The following is a 21,755-nucleotide window of genomic DNA, read 5'->3' as shown; positions in this document are numbered from 1 at the left end:
CGGGCCCCTCTTTTCGCGGCGAAATCTCGATGAAACGGGCGCGAGAAAAAACATTTTATTTAGGAAACATTCAAAAGAAAAATAGCTGTAGACAGTTCTGTGCCGCCATCTGTCTTGTAGTGTGGGAACGCAGCAACACAAAAAGCGCCGTGGACGCCGCTGTCCTCGCTTCGGCGAGCAGCGCAGCCTCACCCGCTTATCTGTTTTTTCAGCAGCATTGGCTCCAGCGGACGCATTTGTTGCTGCAACGCGCGTCTTATCTTTTCTCTTTATCTTTCCTCTGATCTCTTAACTCTCCTCTATCTGCACTTGGCTCGAGCCAGTCGGCAGGCCTGTGCAATTTCCTTTTCATCCTTCTCTCAGTCACAACAACAACGCGCAGGCCGTGCCTCCTCGGGACTCCGACTGCACAGGCTCACAGGCTCGACGAAAAGAGAGCAAGTGCACTTGGCGACCTCGGCAACGCTCTCTTCCGCGCAAAAAAGGGGGTGCTTAGATTCGCATGCAAAGTTTTTTTTCACTAATTTTTTTCCAAAAATAGGGAGGGTGCTTAGAATCGCGAAAATACGGTAGCTTGTTCACTGAGCCACAAACACAGACACAAAACAAAGCAGTCCCTGTCGGCTGCAGTCGGCTAAAAACAAAGCAACGCTGCCACACCATGGACTCTTGTCCCAAAACCACATTGATCCAGCTGATTCGCAGATTGCACTCACATCGCCACCCCAGGGTGCCAGCTTGAACTGGTCGACGTCTGTGGCCGGGCCCCCACTTGCAAGAGAGTCCACGAAGTTTTCGGACACAACGTGCACGTTGAACGTCTCCGCTTCCTTGACACGCTTGCTCTTCTTCTTCACCTCGTCTGCAGAGAACGAGAAAGGAAGGCAGAGGAAGTTCGGACATCCTGAAAATGTCACACCTCCTCTGGCAAAGGGTTTCATTCATTTGCATGTGCCCTCAGGCCCAAAGCATCCAAGGATAAAATGGCCACCACAATGCAACAACAGATTAAAGAAGACAGCAATGAATGCAGCTGTCAGCGAATCTATTGTATCAAGCTTCACTTCATAAAGATTACAGAAGAACTCCTGTTAGCAATTCTGCAATCAGCACCTTTTTTTTCCCCCCCCAGACAGGAACACCTATCCTTAATTGAAACAAGTGAAGGCAAATGACACAGTGCATCAAATCCTCCCAGACATGAACAGCTATCCTTAATTGAAACAAGTGAAGGCAAATGACACAGTGCATCAAATCCTCCCAGACATGAACAGCTATCCTTAATTGAAACAAGTGAAGGCAAATGACACAGTGCATCAAATCCTCCCAGACATGAACAGCTATCCTTAATTGAAACAAGTGAAGGCAAATGACACACTCCACCAAATCCTTATAATGGCAAGTAGACAGTGCAATTTCAGTAACAGCCACTTAGTAAGTAATAACAACTGCGAACAGCCATTAATTACCACCAACCGCCAGTTAATGGCTGTTAACGGTTGTTACTACTTACTAAGTGGCTGTTACAGAAATTGGACTATGTACCAGTCACCAAATGCTAACCCGTGAAGTTGACACAGCCAACGCTCAATAATTCAAACTCTGAAGAGAACTGACAATTTCAATTATGTGGACTACAAATTAACGGGAGCCCTTTTAATACACACCTTATACTGACAGGACCGAAGCGTCAGTTAAAAAAAAAACAAAAAAACCGGCAGTTAGAACAAACTAAGCAAGCTCGAATAAATAACAGACCACTCGTAATGTGTGCAACTATTACCTACACCAGAAGAAAAAAGGCGGAAGAAGAACAAAAAAAAACAGCCAAACCTAGAACGACAGCACAAGCAACAGAGGAAAACTTGCCAGCGGTTGAGATGAGGCAGAGGGTCTTGTCGGACACCTTGGAAGCCACCTTGGCCCCGAGGGGGGTCAGCTTCTTCTTGAGCTCCTCCACCGGCGTTGTGGTCTTGCCAAAGACCACTTCCAAGCCATCCAGTGGCCGCTGCTTGCCAATGCCTCCACTGAAACGTGGGGGAGAGAAAGTGTGGTCTCAGAACAGTGTGAAATTTTTTTTCCACTCGCAACAGACACAAAAGCTTAGGCGGCAACAAGAAACATGTCTCTTTTCAAGGCAGCACAGCTGCAGCAGATTTTTTAAAGAAAACTTTTTGCGACATACATTTTTAACCTAAAACCATTGCACAGCAGGTGGAAATGAACTCACAATGGCACAATCCTGATGGCACTATCGTACACGGCCGGAACATTAGTATGCGGCATAGCACACATCACGCGGGACAGCAACCACAGAAAAGGTTGGGGAGGGAGCCAACTATTGACAACAAAAAGTTGGCATACTTCTGAAAATGCAATGCACGCAGCTTCATTGTTTTACTCCAGAAAAAGGATTTGTGCTTCTTTATTACAACGCCGTTCACACATTCAGGTTCCATGCTGCACCTCTCCGAGCTCCCCCGCACTCTCTACCTCTGGTCGCCGTTGCCAAGAATGGCAAAGCTACAACGCTCGGGATGAAAGCAAGCGACTCACTTGGACGATGTCGATGCCTCCGTGGGCTTGGGCAGGTTCTTGGGGAAGATGCGCTTCTTCACGGCTGCCTTGTAGCTATTGCTGCAAACGAAAGGAGAGGGGTCTCTGATTCTGCCAAGGTGGAAACTCGAAACTTCCGTGATCACCATTACTCTCATTGTTTTCCCCTACACTGTACAACCTAATCTGCACTAACCAGTGCAAATGGTACGACGACCATTTTCACATCAACAGACCAGTGCTTGAGATAACAACGGCAGCAATGATCTGAAGGCAAATGATAAAGCAGCAATGGACTTCGCCCAGGTGCGCACATGCTACGTGCTTAAAACCAGAGTTACTGAAACCACTTGATCAAAAAAAAAAGGTACTCTCAGGTCTTGGAGAGGTCATTAACGAGAGCCATGAATGCATGTTTTGTGACATATATGTTGATACAGACAAGCCTAAGCGGCATAGGACAGAGCCTTTCAGAGAAGAGCTGAAGAAAAAAAAAAAAAATGAACGCTCCAAAAGATCTTTTAAATGCTATGCATATAATGTGCCGTGCAGTTAGACTTCTGCAGTTAAAGAACCAGGACACCACATCAGAGGCCCGCATGGCAGTTAGCAAGATAAACTCAAAGTCAAGGGTCTGAAGACAATGCCACTTTAAGATGGCAAATGAAGACAAAAGCATAGTGGAATCTTGTCAATTCAATGTCACTTCGTTTGAACCTCCGATTCATTTGAACTGCCAGCTTTAGCCTCTCCGGCGTCATATAAAATGGCAGTTCTAATCAAAAATATTAACTTTCTTCCCAGCGTGCCTCTTACCACTCAAGATAGACCACTTAAGGAAAGACAGGCAACTCACAGGAAAGGGTAGGTCTCCTTGAACTCCTGGGGAACCTTGAATGGCACCCGTGGGGGATCCAGGGTCACGTAGGAGCACTTGGTCCACCCACTCAGGTTACCCGTGCAGGCATACCCATGGGTCCTGCTCGGCAAAAAAGGAAAAAAAAAAGAAAAGAAAAGAAGTTAGGGGCCCATCCCAAAGCCAACAGCAGAACTAAGCATCAAACAGATAGAAGCAACACAGTCAGGTTTCAGCACAGCAAGAGGAAGAAATGGGCTTGGGCAGGGCTTGTAATGCGAAGACAAGATAGCCGCTGGTCCTTAAGGGTAACGGTGTGGATTCCGAGAGAAGGCAGGCGTTTCAGGGGGCGGCAGAAAGTTAGGTGGGCGGATGAGATTAAGAAGTTTGCGGGGATACTGTGGCCGCAGCTGGCGAAGGACAGGGTTAACTGGAGAGACATGGGAGAGGCCTTTGCCCTGCAGTGGGTGTACTCAGGCTGATGATCTCATGCTCATCGCTGCCAGCATCGTCCTTTTCAGACTGCAATGTCCCAGAATTCCTTCTTACTCCAAGATTTCCTTATTGGACACAAACTGTACAATAAACCGTCGAGAGGCGCTAGTTGGTAGAGCATTTTTGCAATGGCAGCTCCAACTTTGATAGAACGACACAAAGACGACGAACAGAAGGGGCGCAACAAGCTGTACATCACACCACTGCCTCTCCAAAATGTACGCTGACATTGATGGGCCCAAGGCCAGGACAATGCTGGTTCGTTCTCGCAACCAGAAACTCAATAGTTGCCTCAACAGATGACCAGCTTGATTTCACAGTTTATTTTATGACATATCACTGGCGGCCTAATGACCAGTCATTGAACAAGTTTTGACCAGTCTCTCGGACAGCTTCCAGATGCACCATAAATGCTGCCAAAACTTGGTCAGCTCTGCCAGTAAGCCTTTAGTGCTGGGAAAAATTCCGAACCGAGAACAGAGGGACAGAGTGGTACTCACTTGAGCTTGAGCTGTCCTTCGTTGCACTCTGGGCATCGCTTGCAGACCCCGAAGGCCATGCTGTCCGACAGAAGGTCCAAGATCTGCACGAGCAGAACATCACGCACTGTGAATGCTCTGGATTCGCTCTTTCGTCGTCCTCCTCTGTGCTCCTCATTTTCTCGGTTACGCCGAGGCAACAGCGATGCAGCTGAATGCAGGAACGGGAGCTAAAAAACTCTTTCGTTACCATGCCACTATGCATTGACCACCGGTCATCAAAGGATTCGAAGCACGGTTTCAGGGTTACCGTGGCCGCCATGGACTTGGTGCGCCATCTAGTGGGTTGTTTAGACATTCTACTTCCGTTTCTAGCATAGCTTGAATTTTTCCCGGAAGGTGGCAATTTTTTTTATGACCTTGAAGTTCAGATTCTGCCGGAGTGTGCCCACCAGAGAGTGTCAGCCACAGGGACGGAGCACTCTCAGAAAAATCTTGCTTCACGCGATTCTGCTGCATCCGCAGAAAAATTTTTTTGATGCATCATGCAGCAGTGACTCTAATGATGTTGCATCGTCCGATTTTGATTTTTACGCATCGCACTGATATCATGAATGATATCCCTGGTTTCCGTAGGGCCTCGACGTCATAAGGGCAAGATTTACTTACATCTGCCATTAAAAGAATGGACTTCAGGCCCCGTAGAAATCAGGGCACCCACCTCAGATTGACGCTCTGTAATAGTTCAAAGCTGTTCGTGAAAGCTGTGGATGTTTTCCGGAACATCTTTCGGAATAGTTTCTTGTAAGAGCAAAGCACTGTGGCGCATTTTCAAGTAGTTTAGTCAAACCTCGTTATAACGAACAAGGATATTTATTTATTCAAATACCCTAAAGGCCCTCTGGGAAAAGGTACTACAAAGAGGGATATCGCGAATTATTGACCATTCCTAACTGTTCCTAAATACCGTATTTACTCGCATAATAGGCGCACCCCTAGTTTTGTCGCGAAAAATCAGATTTTTTTATTTCCGCGCATAATAGGCGCACCCCGAACTTGACACTGTGATCAATACTGTATTTACACGATTGTAAGCCGACGCCTCGCCACTCCCCACCCCCAATCTTTATTTTAACAAAGTTTTTGCTGAACTGACTACTAGTCCCTACTAGTGCTGCTGCCGTTGCAACTGCTGCGGACCCACAGCACGTACAACGACATCGCGTAGAACAGCCGCATACAGTTTTCAGGGATGCTCACTTTAAACGTCTGTTTGGAAAGTTTCATCTCCAGCCGGAAACGTTCCCGACTTAGGCCCACGAAAACCTCGGCGCCTGGAGTCGCGTACGAAAATTTAGGCACGCCACAGACGCAACTGCCGCACTTCTCGGCCACGTCGAGTTTCCGACCTGCCGCACGCTTGCCGTGTTCGAGAGCAAACTCCAAGACGTGTAGCTATTCAGGTGCTTGCCCGTCGAGCTAAAACAGCTACGCTCGGCGGCAAAGCCACAAACCATGATGAACTACGAGCTACCGCAGATCCCGGCACTTGATAGCAACAAAAAAAAAAAAAAACGAGCTGGTGATGCTGATGGCGATATGGATAGTGAACGCTCGCGGCGGAAGAAAACATTGATGATGATGATAAGCTTGGCCTTGGGCGCCCTTCATGGGCGGCGTCTGGAAGCTCCTTTGCGCGTGTGTAGCCTCCGCGATCAAGCGCCCATTGCGCGCAGCCGGAGCTGATCGCGGAGGCCTCGACGCGTGCATTTCAAAGGCTATTCCCGCGCGGGTCGTGGAAAGTTTCGGTGCGGCCCTTACACTTTTTTTTTTTTAGATATTTTCTTCGGGAAAACGGGGTGCGGCCGTACACGAGTGCGTTTATGCGGTATGTTCAATTTTGCGAGTCGAAAAATTTCCGGAAATTTTACCCCGCGTAATAGGCGCACCCCGAACTTTGAGCCGGATTTTCTGGAAAAAAAGTGCGCCTATTATGCGAGTAAATACGGTATATTGCGAAGTACTGGCCATTCCTAACTATTCCTAAATATTTTCGCCAAACACATGCATTTCTTACTTTATATATCGAACGCAGTTTGCCATAAAACGGATACATCCAACTGTTGAGCCCCAAACTATGGCTTCTAGGATGGCAGGCAGCAGGCTTTGCCTCACTACAAGGCTAACTGGTGGTGGAGTGGCATTTCATGCAACAGTTCATGCTTCATCTCGCTTTGTCAACAGCGCCACAGAAGATATAGCAGCGATAACAGCTGGTAAGCAGGTGGTCGGCACACGTTTGCGTCTCTCGCATCCATACATTGTGCTCCTGAACCAGCGACACGGTCGGCTGTCGTAGCTTTCCAGCAGCCATCTTCTGCTTACGTTGACTGCCAAGGAGCGGAGGTGGTGAAAACAGCGATAAGCTTATGTCCTGGTGTCCCATCTTTTTATGATACACCGCTATAATGCAAAGAAGCCACCCTAGCTGGCGTTTGACATACCACCTCCACGTGCTGCAAGGCTTTGCGGGGAAGCCAACCTAATTGGCGTTTGCCACTCAGTTTTTTGTGGCCTCCGCAATCGCCACGAGCGGCTTTGAAATAGTGCTAAAGCTAAGGAAGAGGTATCTCCCAGTTGCCGTTCTTTCGCTGATTAAATTTTGCTTCTCCAGCACGAGTTTTTGGCAAAATTTATGTCACAAATTACGGATATTGAAATATTTTATGATTTTTTGCTTATTCGCTATAACGAGGTTTCACATCACTCTCTTTCATTTTCATTTGAGTAGGTCATAACAAGTGGTATGGCAGATATAGTTTTTGTGGTTCTGCAAATTTTTTTGGCTTGCTCAAGAACATTGTTAGCTCAAATTGATGATGTCGAAAAGCACATTTATAGAACTATATCTGGATGCATTACATTTCATGTGAAAAATTTTTTGTTCGGAGTGCACAATTTATATCAAGGACACTGAGAAACTGCCTTTTTTCATGTAGTGACAGAAAAAAAATTGGTAGGTAAAAATCTGAGTAATGATTTCAAAATTTTAGTGGCCAGTTTAAAGCAAATCAAACATTTTGTACGTTCCAAAATGTTTTAGCATTTTTTTAAAAGATTATCTAGTCAATACAATTTTGCTGTGTGCTTCCCAATTCTTTCGCCATAACATTGTTGAAATCAACGTCATCAGAAAGCACATGCTATTGCCATCATTTTCATGCTCATTACGCTTTTTCACACCTAACATATTTTGCAGGAAAAAATTCTGTCTGAGACCTACAAAAAGTCATTTTTCCCATAGTAACGAAAGAGTTAAAGATCTGAACTCTAAAGATAAAAATCATCTGTACCGTACCCGGCTCTCCCCAGGAGGTATGTCCAGTTCATTGAACTCCAGGAGTTCTTGCAGCTCTTTCTTGGTGAGATTCTTCTGCAGGTCACCACGAAGCTTGAACACACGGTCAGATTGTTTCTGCAGACAGATAGAACAAGGAAATCACAATAAAAGTCAGCCATAATCGCATTCCTCAGCCCTGTCTCACATCCAGCAGGCTTTTATCGCTGAAAGCATATCGTGTGCGGAGAAACATGACTCACATGTAACCAAAACCCAACAAAAAGTCCTTGAGCGATTAAAAACTTGCACACAAAGAACATGCCATGCATTTCAATGCAGGAAACTTCCCCAGCACGGAAAAGCAAGCTCTTTAGCTTTGATGTCGAGTTCCACACTGAAAACACCAGTTGAGAAATGCAAGTTCACCAAAATGTCCTTGACCTCATGTTACTGGCAGTAATCTAGCAGCGACTACTACTGATTTTGTTTTCTGTCCCACCGGATCCCCATGTTCATGTTTTCTCATGAAAACTGCTGTGACTTTCAGAAAATTAAGAGCAACCAATTCCCAGTAAGAAAAAACACAGAAGAGAAATCTTAGCATACAGTTCAGGAATATACCTACCCTTCTGGTGAGAATCATTATCCAAAGAGGAGAGAGTTAAAATTTTCATATTTTCTTCAGGGTCATGCCAAGATTTCAGAAAGAAAAAAAAATTCCATCTGTCCATATCCCATTGCAACTCCACATTGCTTTTGATTGATTGCTGTCATAACAACCTATTTTGCAAACAAATCAGCATATTTTAAGCATTTCAGAGCATTCATCCTTTGCAAAACAAACAAAACTGGAATCGTACCAGAGCTGCCGTAATATAGGGAGGCATCCATCTTAAAACCAAATATCTGACTTCATTTTGCATGCCTGGCTTGAAATGGTTCTGAAGACAATTTGGCACTTTTTTGGCACTTTAATATAGTACCAGCCACATTACTACACACTACACCTTTTGTACAGACAGCATCTGAAGGAGATACACACATTCAAGCTATACGAGAACAACACATTGAGAAGAAACTTTGCCTTCTTGTCCAAATGAATAGCTCCTCTGTAAGTTCCGACTGCTCCCAACATTGTATACAGCCAAGCAGAGAAGCAGAAACAGAAGCAGAAACAAAACAACACCTTTATCGCCTCACCCTAACCATTAACCTAACACAAACTTCTATCCAAGCTACTACTGTTAGTGTGGAAAAATGTCACGTGACATTCACATTCACAACACTTTGGCATATGGCCGGTGACATCTTGGGAGAATGGGAAAACGACCCAAACTTCACGGGATGTTCACAGTCGCTTCGTCATACATAATGGCAGAACTACAGCATCCCTAAAACACCTCTGCCGTGTGAACAGTTAAGTATGTGCCCAAGATAACTGCAGTGAAAGACAAAAACTATCAAAAGTCCTTAGTTTAAATAATCCTAATGGCTGTAGCAATACATATGCCCTCTGCAGAGAGTCCTTACAGAGAGGGGTTGTTCATTTCAAACTTTTCAACTACTCCTCAATTAAAATATATCCCACATATGAACATCCCAAATTGGTTATGTAACGTAAGCATTTATTACCTCTTTTTGTTCTGTTTTCATGCATTTTTTCCGCGCAATGCGTGAAGGACCATTTCTGCACTTATTATTCCAGTTGATATCGTTTGTTTCATCTTTGGAATCTGATACGTCACACTTCGCCAGATGTACGCAGAAATGTAAGCCACAGCATTTCTTTTCTTTTAGGCTGAGGCTTTACTTCCAATAAAGTAGGATGGATCTTTCTTATCTTACCAATCGATCAACCATGTTTTTATTCATGATATGAAGCAATCAATTTCGCACTATGTGCAAGGAATAACTTCATGGAAAGCACCAATGAAGCCCGGTACCTGCCTAGCATGAGCACGCTAAAAATGGTTTGTTCTGAATGATCTAAAAAAAAGTTAATACCTTGAATGGATGCTGCACAAGGCACCACACTTAGATCAGCAAACAAATACTCAGTTTATTCACACAGAGCCTTTGGTCTCTTGCACACTAAAGAAGCTTCAATAAAAAGACTCTCCTTAATTTGAATTCCACACAATTTGAACAAAATTTCAGTCTTCTTCAAGTTCGAATTAACAAGAGTCAACACAGAGCATTCTGTCAGTTTCAACTCTCTATGAAAGCTGTATCAAGTAACCTAGCGCTAAAAATAATTAAGAAATTTTTATTGCATCTGTGTCTAGTTAACCTGGACAGTAGGTTTATCACAGTTGTTTTGGGCCTTGTACATACAAAATGGTCTGTGCAACTTGAAGAGATTACCACCAAAATGACTTATGTGTAATTCTAAAAGGCCCAACCTGCCGTCCAAAGGAAAATTACAATGGCATGCAGTGTAGTTCCCCACTCAAGATGGATGACAGTTTGTGAAAGTTTAAAGACTTGCACGCATAGGCTTCCTTCGTGCAAGTGTTTGACAGACTTGCAATACTAATCTTTACACAATGACACAGCCAAAGAAATGAAAACTCAGCTGCCACCGTCAGTGCATGATGCAGCTTCACTCATCCAGTTTCAGACACTGTGTTAGTCATTCCAAGATGAAACCATGAAGCTAACACGCACATCTTATGCGCTTTTCCTCGTGCAGATGCTACACCTCACCCGAGACTTCCAAAAATCTAGCAACATCTTGTGAAAGGAAAATATTGGTACAGCCGAATGATATTTACAGCACAATCTCGATGACACAATTCCAGTTGATATGAATTCATAAAATGCCCTGGCCAGAGTGCATTCCGTGAAATGGGCAGAAATTCAGATGTTACGAACAACCCCCCGGCCCACTGCGGATGCTACAAATTGTGGGCCGCGACCACACCATCGAGTACTGAGTAGTACTTACATTGCCAACGCAGTGACCACTAGTTGCGCGGTATACGCTGAGCACAGCAACATCGTCGCAAATCAGTGATGTGCAGCCGTAAGTAATCCCATCAGCCGAAAACAGATCAGCATAAATTCTGCATGCAAACTTTTGTTTGTTTTAAATGCTACAAATATTTCACACGACCCCATGAGATTCGCATGGTCGAGATGCTACTGTACTAATTAGTGCTGCAAAATCGTGTGCGCAATGTTCCCTTTTGCATGGCATACTAAGCTTGTGAATGAGCTGGCCATTGACTTCATAGGAACAAGACAGTGACTTAAAATTGTGAAAATTTCACCAAAGAAGACCATTTAAAATCAGTTGTTCCTTTGTCCACCACTGCAGAAGTACAGCTTCAATACTATTGGCAAGCCGTTCATCAATAAATTTTCTAAAACTGAATGCATCTATACTCCAGTACAACACCATTGCTTTTTCAATTTTCCATCCCCAGTTTGAAGTACCACCGAGCATTCATTTTTGAGACTGTGTGGACAGATGAAGATCGTGTAAACCTTCACAACTCAATATAGCTAGGTGCAACTAAATAAATACTCCAGCAGAATTCAAAGAAAGCCAAAGAAAGAGACACAGAGACCGCTACACGCCCTGTAGAGACTACTTTTATTAAGAACCAGAGCAAAGTCATGCAAGGATGCAGAGAAAGAGTTGGAGTCTAGAAAAAGAAACAACACAGAGGAATGATGCCGAACGGCAATGAAAAAAAAAAGGTGATGAGAAATCAACACACACAGAACAGTCCCATGACACTCAGAGAACAGAGAAAAGAAAATACGAATCCCAATATGGTACCACAAATTCAAAAGAAACAACATGCACACCACAAGAAAGACCAAGAAAAAGAAAAGTGTCCAGAAAAAATTTTAAAATAACCACTGCGTGCAATGAAAATAAATCGAGGCAGAGGAAAAAAAAGAACTCAAGAAAACAAGGACAGAGATCACACAACACACGTGAACGTAGGAGAGAAAAATCTGCAAGCTCTCGGGAAAGAACCCCGTGGAAAACCCTTCACCCACAAAAGCCAGCAGTCAAAAACACACAGTAGATGCCCTACCCGTCACAAACAGAATGCATTCCAGAGAACGAAAAGAAACACAGAAAAAAATGTCATGCGAGAAAGGTGAAAAATCGTTGGCTCCCTCCTCGCCATTGATCACACGCAACCTTTCTACAAAAAGAAAAGGCTGCTCGAAATTTAATAAAAAAAAAAAACAGCTGCATTCGATATCATGAAGCAGAACTGAAATGGGGTGCTCGGGCTTCCTAAAAGCCCCCTCAGTAAAGCAAGGTACGCAAGCTGGCAACAAGCTTTGAGTGGACTTTTCTGCCGCTAACAGCAGGAAACGTGCGACACTTTCTAACCACTGCACACCAGACAAAATTTTCTCATAAAATTTTGGAACATAGGAGAGTCTATCCTTTTAAAGCCAAGCAGCACGACATACTTTCCTTTAAATTTTTGCATGCCCAAGGGCCTTTGGCAAGAGGATTACACCAACAACAAATAAAACTTCTGTTCCAAAACCACTTCTCTGAACATGTCCTCCAACTTTTTTTCAAAACCAACTTTAATTTTCTAAACTTTTTTATTGCCACCTTTACTCTGCACTTAGCCAACTCGTCAATCAAAGCCCGACTATTCTACGGCGCTTGCACAGAAGAACGCGCAGCTCTTCACGTTTCAAAGGGATATGCTTTTCGTAGAAGCAAGTATGCCCCATATGCATGAGGTATGAAGGCTGGCTGTTCTAACCCGCTACTTCGCAGCGAAATGAACTTCTGGCCACACTTCCATGCATCACTGGAGACACAAAGGTCATCAGCGTCATGGCTGTAAACCGCGTCGTCCAATGAAAGCTCAAGAAAGCAAGGTCCGCGCTAGAAAGCGTGATGGTTCTGTTAATCTAAGCGCAAGAAGCTACAGCACGGTTATTAAAGTCTAGAGTGCGCACCAGGTGATCCCCTTTGGCACTCCGAAACTACAGCGGAAAGCTGTGATTATCCATGCCTCCGAGCACAAGGGTGCACGAGAGACCAACTAAGATGTCTCTTCTTCTACCTTGAGCGCCTTCTCCTCTTCAACGTCCACCTCTTTCTTCGGCTGCTTCGCTGCGGATGGCCCATCAACAGTGTCCGCATCCTTTGGCTTCCGCTTCCTGAAAAACCAAGGCACGAAATTTCCTTTTTTCTTCATCATAAATGAGCATCAGCTTAAGAAGAGCACAAATCCAGTATGGAAGCTTAAGGGGGCGACCTCGGAAGCAATACCAGTCGAATCTCATTACAGCGAACAGGTAAAAAGTCTTAAGATTTTTCGACATAGCTGACATTCCTAATACAGTCGATCTAAGATATATCACCAAACTTGAAGTGGATTGCGAAACCGGTACCGGTTCCTTGCGTTGATGGAGCAGCTTCGCAAGGCCTCCGCCGCTGACACTCCGTCAAATGTCGAGGATTCACACATGCCCTGGCTTTTGCAGCTTTGCTAGTGAAGTAGTGCTTCCGTGCCAAAAAAGTCTATTCAGTGTATCGAGTGTTGGCTTCCCATTACAGTGGTGATCAAACGGATAATGAGTATGACAGACTGAAGGCTACCCGCAAACACACGCCACGTTAACCTAGTCACATGGTTTTTCGACACTAGCCCTGCACCGTGTCCAAGGCCGTGCAACTGAACCGGCTAGGTACATGTTAATGATCGCGGAAGTGCCGTTACAGGGACCACTGCGTGCCATTCGATATACTGAATGTACTGCTGAATGTGGGTTTGTTAAACACAAACACTCATGCGATACATTCGCATAGAATTTTCATGGGAATGTTCCGAACGTTCGAATACAAACAATAATGCGATATATCTTGGTTCAAATCATCCGTACTCGACTGCATAAAATTTCGGAAAAGAATGCGGCGCAATTTAGTTAGTGAAGGGACGGCAACTTGGGAAACCAGAGTTTTAGCACAGTTTCAAAGGCGATGATTCCGGAGGCCACAGAGAAAAAAGTGCAGTAAGGATGACTTCACCACAAAGCACCGCCAGCATGCAACGATGGAAGGCCAAGCACCATCTAAGATGGCTTCCCTGCATTACAGCTGTGTCGCATAAAAAACGTGCACCAGGGAGAAAAATATTACCACTTTCAGCACCTCCGTGACAAACCAACATGAGCACAGGTCGGTTACTGCAACAGTACAACAACCTTTGCTGCTGGGTTAGTTGGCTACCCGTACTTTAACACAGACCCCGTCAAGCCCTTTCAGGGCATTTTGTCCACACTCCTAATCATCTAACGATGTTTGAAGAACCTGATGATTTGATGAACCGGCGCAGAGTAACGCAACAGACAAGACGAAGGACAGAAACACAGATGGTAGCACTACTGCCAGTGTTGTCCTCTTTTGTTTTATCCGCTGCGTTACTTTGCGATAATTCATCAATGTAAGGCTACAACTATCCACACCAGTGGTTCCGCGGCACTGCGACGGGTGGGTGCTGTTGGCGCATGAGAGATAAAAACGAGCCGTAGTGCGAACGCTTGCCGCACCACCCCCAGTCACAGGCGTAGTGCGGTAAAGCCTGCCGAATGCCATCAGAGCGGGCACCACTCGGCACTGGGGAGTTCAATGTACCATTTTATGCTCCAGCATGCTCTATACATAACGTGAACACTACAAGACTGTTGGCTAGACAGCTAACAAGAGGTAGCTATTCCAAGCTCAGGGAAAACATAGTTCGCCTCGCAGCAGCTTCACTTTTCGCATTCTCCTTCCGCAGCCCCGTACGAACGGGGACATACAGAGCCCTAACAATCGTGCCCCCTTGCAACGTGTCTAGTAATTGATAATACTACTAAAGCAGTGCTATCTTTTACATGAAGAACAGAAATTCTGAAGTGACAGCCCTTGCCACAGCGTGACTTCACAGGTGATGAAGAGATGTGAAACCATGCACGACCCCCTCAATTGAAACAGATTGCACCATATGCCATTATCAAGTCCCCCTTAGGCACATGCACAGGCCAGAGAGGACAAAAAGCAAAAACCGGAGCTAAATGGTGAATCGCACGAGGGTCAGTTGGGAGAACAGCATGCTCTAGCTGGGCACTGAACACACTGCTGGCATCGGTAAAAGGTTAAACCAGAGAGCTACTGTATCACCCCATGAATCATCAACATTTTCTTAAAAGAATTTCATCTAGTGACCGACACAAACTTTTACAAACGCAGAAGAAAACAAAAACTTCCACGCACCTCTCCTGTTTCTTCAGCTTTTCCTTGAGCATCTTCTGGTCATCGACACCCAGCGACATGAACCCTGGAAGGCTGACACATCACAACCCTTTGCATTCCCACAGTTCACAACCTTCAATCAACGCAACAAACCGCAATGGCCTCTAAAGACACGTTTATCAAACCAGAAATGTGAATGCATGCACTTCTTTTCAATTTGGTGCCAAGTAGCAAGGCATGAGCATTAACTCAGAACCCCCCCCCATTGAAATATTAGCCTCTTGTTTCAAGCTAGACCAAGCTGACTGCACATACTGAAAGCACCTGGGCAATAAACGGACCCTAGAAAAACTTCCAACTACTTTATTTTATTACCGTAGTCAAATAGTAAGGTCCTTTGCAATTATTTCCATTTGTTAAATGCGATAAACAGCCTTTTTTTTTTTAGTTTTTCAGTCAAGGGACTAAAGATTTGACAAGAAAAAGGGCTTTTCACACCACAGAAGCTGAAATCACAATGTCAAGTATAATGCTGACATGAATTGATGGTTTGGTTTGGTTTTATGGGGTTTAACGTCCCAAAGCGACTGAGGCTATGAGAGACGCCGTAGTGAAGGGCTCCGGAAATTTCGACCACCTGGGGTTCTTTAACGTGCACTGACATCGCACAGTACACGGGCCTCTAGAATTTCTCCTCCAAAGAAATTCCGGCCGAATCGATGCACCACATAATCACGTCACGACAACTAGAAATTTTCAAGTTGTCACAAAAAACGATTTTAGATACCATAACTGCTAGTTTATGGGGGTTTAACGTCCCACAGCAATTGAGGCTATGAGTGACACATACCATTACTGCTCCAAATAATATTGTCCTTTCATATTTCAGACACTAAACCAACAAAGACCGCAGGTAAGCTGTAAAATCAAAGCCTGCGTACCTTTTCCTTTTGTTTTACAATGCAACACCAGTTTGTGACTTCAGGAACAATGCCATTAAAAGTGAATTCTTGAAGACATTATCACAACGCCAATTTGAAAAGATCAAAATGAATCCTTAATACGCTTGAATTTGTATTAGAGGCACACGGCATCATCCATAGACAGTTACCTGTCAGCACCCAGTGTGTAGTCGAGTTCATCGCGCTTCTGGACAAAGCAGTCAACATGGAACCACATGGGGATGGCACCTCGCATCTTGGCATAGCCGCTGTCGTAGTCATTCTTGGAGATCCTCACCTCTCCCTTGAGAAAACAGAAAAACGAAACTTCTTTTGTTATCGGGGTCGATAGCGTACATGGCTTAGACCGTTCGCAGAGGGCATTCATGGTATTAGCATTAGTGGCAAACTGGTCGCAGCATTCAGATCCTTCTGACTGCTCAAGGTAATATTATCAGTAATATTACTTGATGCATTCTTTTGAGAAATACAGCAGCCTTCAGCAGCTCACAGATACACTGCAACAAGGTTGAGGATAATGATGTTACAGCACATATACGTAACGTTCACAAGACAGATAAAGTCCAAGCAGATATCCTGACATTTCAGGGTAGCCCCAACTCGGATGTGCACAGAATTTTTTAGCAATTTGGCAAACTTTAAGAACTAAAAGAAAAAAAACGACAGGGCAGTTACCACTGTGTATCACGAGTTTACTTTCCGTCGTCCTTCCACTGTAACCACTCCGAATTCTTCTTGTGGCAACCACCTTCTCACTGCCCAATCCTCCACTCGCCACGCCCATCCTGGCCGCAGCGGATGAATTTCGATGGAGGAGAAATTCTAGAGGCCCGTGTGCTGTGCGATGTCAGTGCACGTTAAGAGAACCTCAGGTGGTCGAAATTTCCGGAGCCCTCCACTACGGCGTCCCTCATAGCATAAGTTGCTTTGGGACGTTAAACCCCAATAAACCAATAAACCAATCTTTCTTCCATGGTAATCACCCTTTGGAAGGTTCCGGTGGTAACTACTGCACTTCGGTTACCCTTTCTCCACTCTCGTCAGGCCCTCCTCCATTCACAGTCATCACGCACCAGTACTACTACTACTACTACTACTACTACTACTACTACTACTACTACTACTACTACTACTACTACTACTACACCGACGTGAAAACCAGGAAGAGGCTCCACAGCTTTCACTATAAAGCTCTACAGATGGCTCCCAAAGAACAGACTCTCAACAAGTCTCGTTTGTTACCAAAAAGCTTTTCATTTAAGTCAAACAGCCCCTAAGAACTAATTTAGTGCACACCTTCAGGACATGGGACAAAATTACATGCCCTCACCATTCGTCAACACTGCTAGAATGCAAGTGCAGCCAGGGTGGTCGGCTACTTTACTCACTTTAGCAATCTTTTCGTTGCAGCCTTTGCAGGTGCTCTTGCCAGACTTGGCGTACTCAGTCGCAAAGTCTTTCAGGTCTTCTGCAGTTGTGCCAGCTTCCAGCTTGCTTTCTGCAAAAGAATGCAACAAGTAATGTGAAAAGAACACTCGGCAATGACAGTCGGACATCGTCAACAAAACAAGCTGAAACCTTCTTGGCGATCATTGCTGTATTAAGCACCAAATCACCAAGACAAACTTTCTGTGACACTTAAGCAAAGACAAAGAGCTGCATGGCAGCATATTTTTAGCACATAGTACAAACCCACTAGCTGCCACTGATCCTTAAACAAATTTCACATGACCGATTTCTTAAACGGCGAAGTTTTGTCTAACAATAAACTCTGACACTGCCTGCTTGCTTTCTTCAAAAATGTTGAGTGTAAAGCTACGCCTGCCCAGAAATGTAGAACTTAGTCACAAAAATCACAGTGCCCCCTGTGGCTAAGCAGGCAAAACGAACACCCTCCATTTTTTGAAGTCTACTTCCATCAGGTACTCAATCAGCTTTTAAGCAATAGATGGCGCCACTGCTCCAAGAATACGTGTGCTTTCACTCAGCTCAACACGAAGGAGAAGGCAGCACATTTTGTTTTATTTTTAAAGTAGACAAGGCTTGCACTATCAGTGCTCTTAGTGCAAACAAAAATCTATGGCCAGACTGACCGCCCACTCATAATTTGAGCACACTTAACCATTTCAGATGCCATTTACCATTTCTATTCGAAACAAACGTTTTTCCACGTGAGGCGCAAAAAGTGCAGTATGATCACTACTTTGTTCACTTTAATTCGCACCAATTTTAGTGCAAGCCAGCCCAGGAGTTAGAATGACAAAAAATTAATAAGCAGCGATTATGTTGCAGTTACTGCATAACTCACGCGACCCCAAATCAGCTGTTACGTCACAACCATCATTCAGTCGTTGAAAGCGAAATGAAACGGCAAAAGAATTATAATAGATTATAAATTATTTAGCTGGCGTAGGTGAATTCTATGTCGTGACTCAGGAGCACTATTGTTTCGCACACCATTCCAAACAAACAAAAAACAGGCACCCAAAAATATGGTGTGCCTAGGCACAGCCATGCCCATAGTTGCTCACCAATCTTCTCCTGGATGCGTTTTTGGTCCTCATACCGCAGCGTGCCAAATTTGTCGATGTCACCAACGGACTTTGGTCGTTGCTTGGCAAAGAAGCACATGAAGTGGTACCAGTTGGGCGTCTTTCCATCAAACATGGGAGACTGCACAGGAGAAACCCAAGGGTACCAAGCACGTGAATAAAGTAGAGGCAAAGCACAAAGTAACATCACAGTGACTTGGTGGAAGAATGACGGCTAGATAAGTATTGCTTAACATACAGCATAAACGCCAGATACAAAGCACTGTTGAATTGCAAGCGCCATGCAAATGGAAAAAATTGTCCACTGTTTCAACTTTTGTATGAATTGTTGAAGTGACAATCATTGTGTATTTTGAAAGAATTAGACATACCAAAAATTTAATTGCATTTCCTTTCTTTAGAATGATGCACAGCACATTAGAAAACAGACAGCCACGTGGATTGCGCAAACAAGCGATGACTAATCCGTACTTGGATTTTTTTTTTCACACATCATTTCAGTTTTGGTTTCAACAGCCAAATGATAGCTGTGACGTAAAAGACGCGTTCAGGTTACGTGAGGCATACAAAAATGCAGCATGGTCACTGCTCGTTTTAATTCACATCAACTCTTATGCAGGCCTGCTCGAGAGTTGGAGTGACAAAAATGAACAAGCAGCGATTATATGGCAGTTCCTGCATGCCTTGTGTGACCTGAACACATCTTGTATCTCAACAACTGGAGTTTTGGCTTTTGAAATCGAAACCAAAACAACATGTGAAAAGATCATCATCATCATCATCAGCCTGGCTAAGCCAACTGCAGAACGAAAACTTCTCCCATGTCTGTGGCCACCCTATCTCCACAAACTTCTTAATCTCATCCACGCACCTAACTTTCTGCCGCACCCTGCTACGCTTGCCTTCCCTTGGAGTCCACCCCGTTACCCTTAGGGACCACCGGTTATCTTGCCTTCGCAGTTACAAATTATTCAGCTGCTGTAAGTGAAGTGCACCTCGTGACTCATGTATACCATTGTCCAGTGCATCACTCCAAACACAAGAATATGCATCCAAAAATCTGACGCCTCTACCTTTAAAGGTACCAGAGGGAAGAGACTTCTAGCATTGTATATGCTAAGCAAATTGCAATAAGCAATCGTGCCCACATATCCAATAACACAAGGAGCCTGACAGAAGAGGATCCTTAGAATTCGTGGTAGCCCACATGCAAAGCTCACTGAATACCACAGCCAAAGCGTACATCTGAGGCAGTGTAGAAGTTATTTAAAGAAAATACTTTAGAAAGCATCACAGTAACACAATGTAGGCAGAAACTTTGGTTTTCTAGTAGAAGAGGGCAACAGGTAATTACTCATGCAACATAAAGCCACTGCACATCATTGGGAACCAATATGCTGTTTTATATACACGCTAAGTTGCACACTCATTTTTTGTGTACCAACTATTTTTAACGCCGACACGGTAAGACAAACACAAACACGTTTGTATGCGTCTTACCATGCCACAAAAAAACTAAAAGCCCTACACTGAACTGCTGCTAAAGACAGAACAATATTTGGTCAGTGGTTGTTCCAGGAAAGAAGATTTATTTTTCAAGACCTCATTCTTCCGTATTGAGGCCTGAACACAAAATGCGATCGAAAGAGCACGAAATGAACTTTTGTAAAATCTTTAATATGACAAAAAAATTACAGATGCAGTCCAGGCAACGTACTACTAAAAAAGGAACTTCAGTTAGCACGATCTAAACAAAATGGACGATTCCTTCTCTGCTCATCCCAGCTTTCCAGCTACATGCATCAATGCCTCGTTAGAAGAAAATATACGAAGAAGCACTCGTCAGTGGATTTCGCACGAGCAACTTTTTTTTTTTTTTATGACGACAAGTTTACCAGCTTTACAAACTGTATAACACCACGGACAAGTTGCTCTGTGCTACGGCGCTTCGCTACAAATAACTCGCCGCTAGTCGGTTATCCCGTTACTTCTGAAACGCGACCAGTTTTAACTGCACCTGGCGCACAGCCCAACGAAACGACACGTGATAGGCGGGCAGCTACAAAATCTTTACACCTTTACTGCACATCAGCAAGTGAAGACGACAAAGGTCAGAGTTTCTCCTCTTCACTTCCAACAAGACACGCATTTATCTTTCTTCGGTGAAATATTCGGCAACCGCAGCGATCAAGCGGTTAGTCGCGCCGGCGGAAAGATCGGCGTTCAACTCGAGTGCTTCCAGCGTTCGCACGCACTGTACTACGGAAGAGCCGGGTATTGTACTACACAAGAGCGCGGTGTTTTGTTCGGTTTATTCCGATCACAGCAAGGACTATGAGAATGTAAATACGTCAAGCGAACTCGGCTCGCACCCGGCAACTCGACAGCTCCGACGCGCTAGCCAAGCGCGCGCGTCACGCGATAAAAATACAACTGCCTACAGCCGCATTCTCGTTTCGCGCGCGAAAACTCCCGCGGAATCCGGCTCGCGGCCTTGGAAAGCCAGTAACGCCTTCAAGATGAGCTTCTCTGACATAACGTTGAGCTAGCCGCTTGCATCGCAAGCCCTACCACCCTCACATGGACAAAACGCGTCGGACAGCTCGCAATCGGGGTCGGCGCGTTGGTGCGGTGCGCAAAAGAACGGCCCGCCCGTCAGCAAGGCCAATGAAGAGTGCACGGAACAAACAAAAGGTGTGAGGATGACAACTTATCAGCGAGCTTTGGGGGCATCGCTCGGGCATCGAACAAGCTATCTCTGCCGCGCCGAGACTCAGCACTTCACAGTTTTCATCCCAAAACGCCGGTTCCCCTTTCGGTGTCTCCGAGGCCTTACCTGAACCATGACAGCGAGGCGCAGCTCGGCGTTTTCGATCTTGGATTTGCAGCCCTTGCAAGAAGAACGGCCGCTTTTGGCGTATTCAGCCATGTAGGGAAGGTCTTCAGCCATCTCGCCTTTGGTTGCGAGGCGCAGAGCAGCGAAATATTCTTTTCACGAAGGCCGTGAAATGTGACTGGGGCCTACAGCACCGCACCGCGCTTTCGCCGCCGCTAGCCAGGCACCCAAAACAACCGCGCATAAACAAAAAGTCTCGCGCAGTCTCGCACGCAGTCGGCGGTTGTCGCGAGCTCGCAGCGTTTGAGAAATTCGGTAAGATCAGTGCCCACAAGAGTTTTTGCTTTTGCTTTTAAAAAATTGCGGTGTAGACAAATTCGGGTTATTTGAGGAGAACGCGGTTATTTTGTGTTATTTTCAGCGAAAACGCGGCCCCTCCGCGCTACCT

The 21,755-nt window shown here is 44.9% G+C and overlaps 1 protein-coding gene across 1 annotated transcript in view; it reads right to left on the bottom strand.

The window, feature by feature from the left end:
- Positions 1-21,449, bottom strand: part of Parp1 (Poly-(ADP-ribose) polymerase) — a 52,059-nt gene extending 30,610 nt beyond the window's left edge. Inside the window, exons 1-12 of the mRNA XM_089560649.1 lie at positions 21,308-21,449; positions 18,451-18,592; positions 17,308-17,417; positions 16,069-16,202; positions 14,979-15,050; positions 12,784-12,880; positions 7,745-7,861; positions 4,408-4,490; positions 3,413-3,535; positions 2,557-2,637; positions 1,870-2,027; positions 717-862 (exon numbers count right to left, since the gene is read on the bottom strand). Of these exons, the coding sequence (XP_089416775.1) occupies positions 717-862; positions 1,870-2,027; positions 2,557-2,637; positions 3,413-3,535; positions 4,408-4,490; positions 7,745-7,861; positions 12,784-12,880; positions 14,979-15,050; positions 16,069-16,202; positions 17,308-17,417; positions 18,451-18,592; positions 21,308-21,421 (1,377 nt within the window). The 5' untranslated portion in view covers positions 21,422-21,449. The remainder of the gene's footprint in view (positions 1-716; positions 863-1,869; positions 2,028-2,556; positions 2,638-3,412; positions 3,536-4,407; positions 4,491-7,744; positions 7,862-12,783; positions 12,881-14,978; positions 15,051-16,068; positions 16,203-17,307; positions 17,418-18,450; positions 18,593-21,307) is intronic.
- Positions 21,450-21,755: the final 306 nt, after the last annotated feature.

This window comes from Amblyomma mixtum, chromosome 9 (assembly GCF_055824585.1).
Source record: "Amblyomma mixtum isolate Tamu chromosome 9, ASM5582458v1, whole genome shotgun sequence".
In the NCBI taxonomy this organism is placed as follows: Eukaryota; Metazoa; Arthropoda; class Arachnida; order Ixodida; family Ixodidae; genus Amblyomma; species Amblyomma mixtum.
The sequence above is the reverse complement of the archived record's forward strand: the minus strand, read 5'-3'. Positions and strand labels throughout refer to the sequence as shown.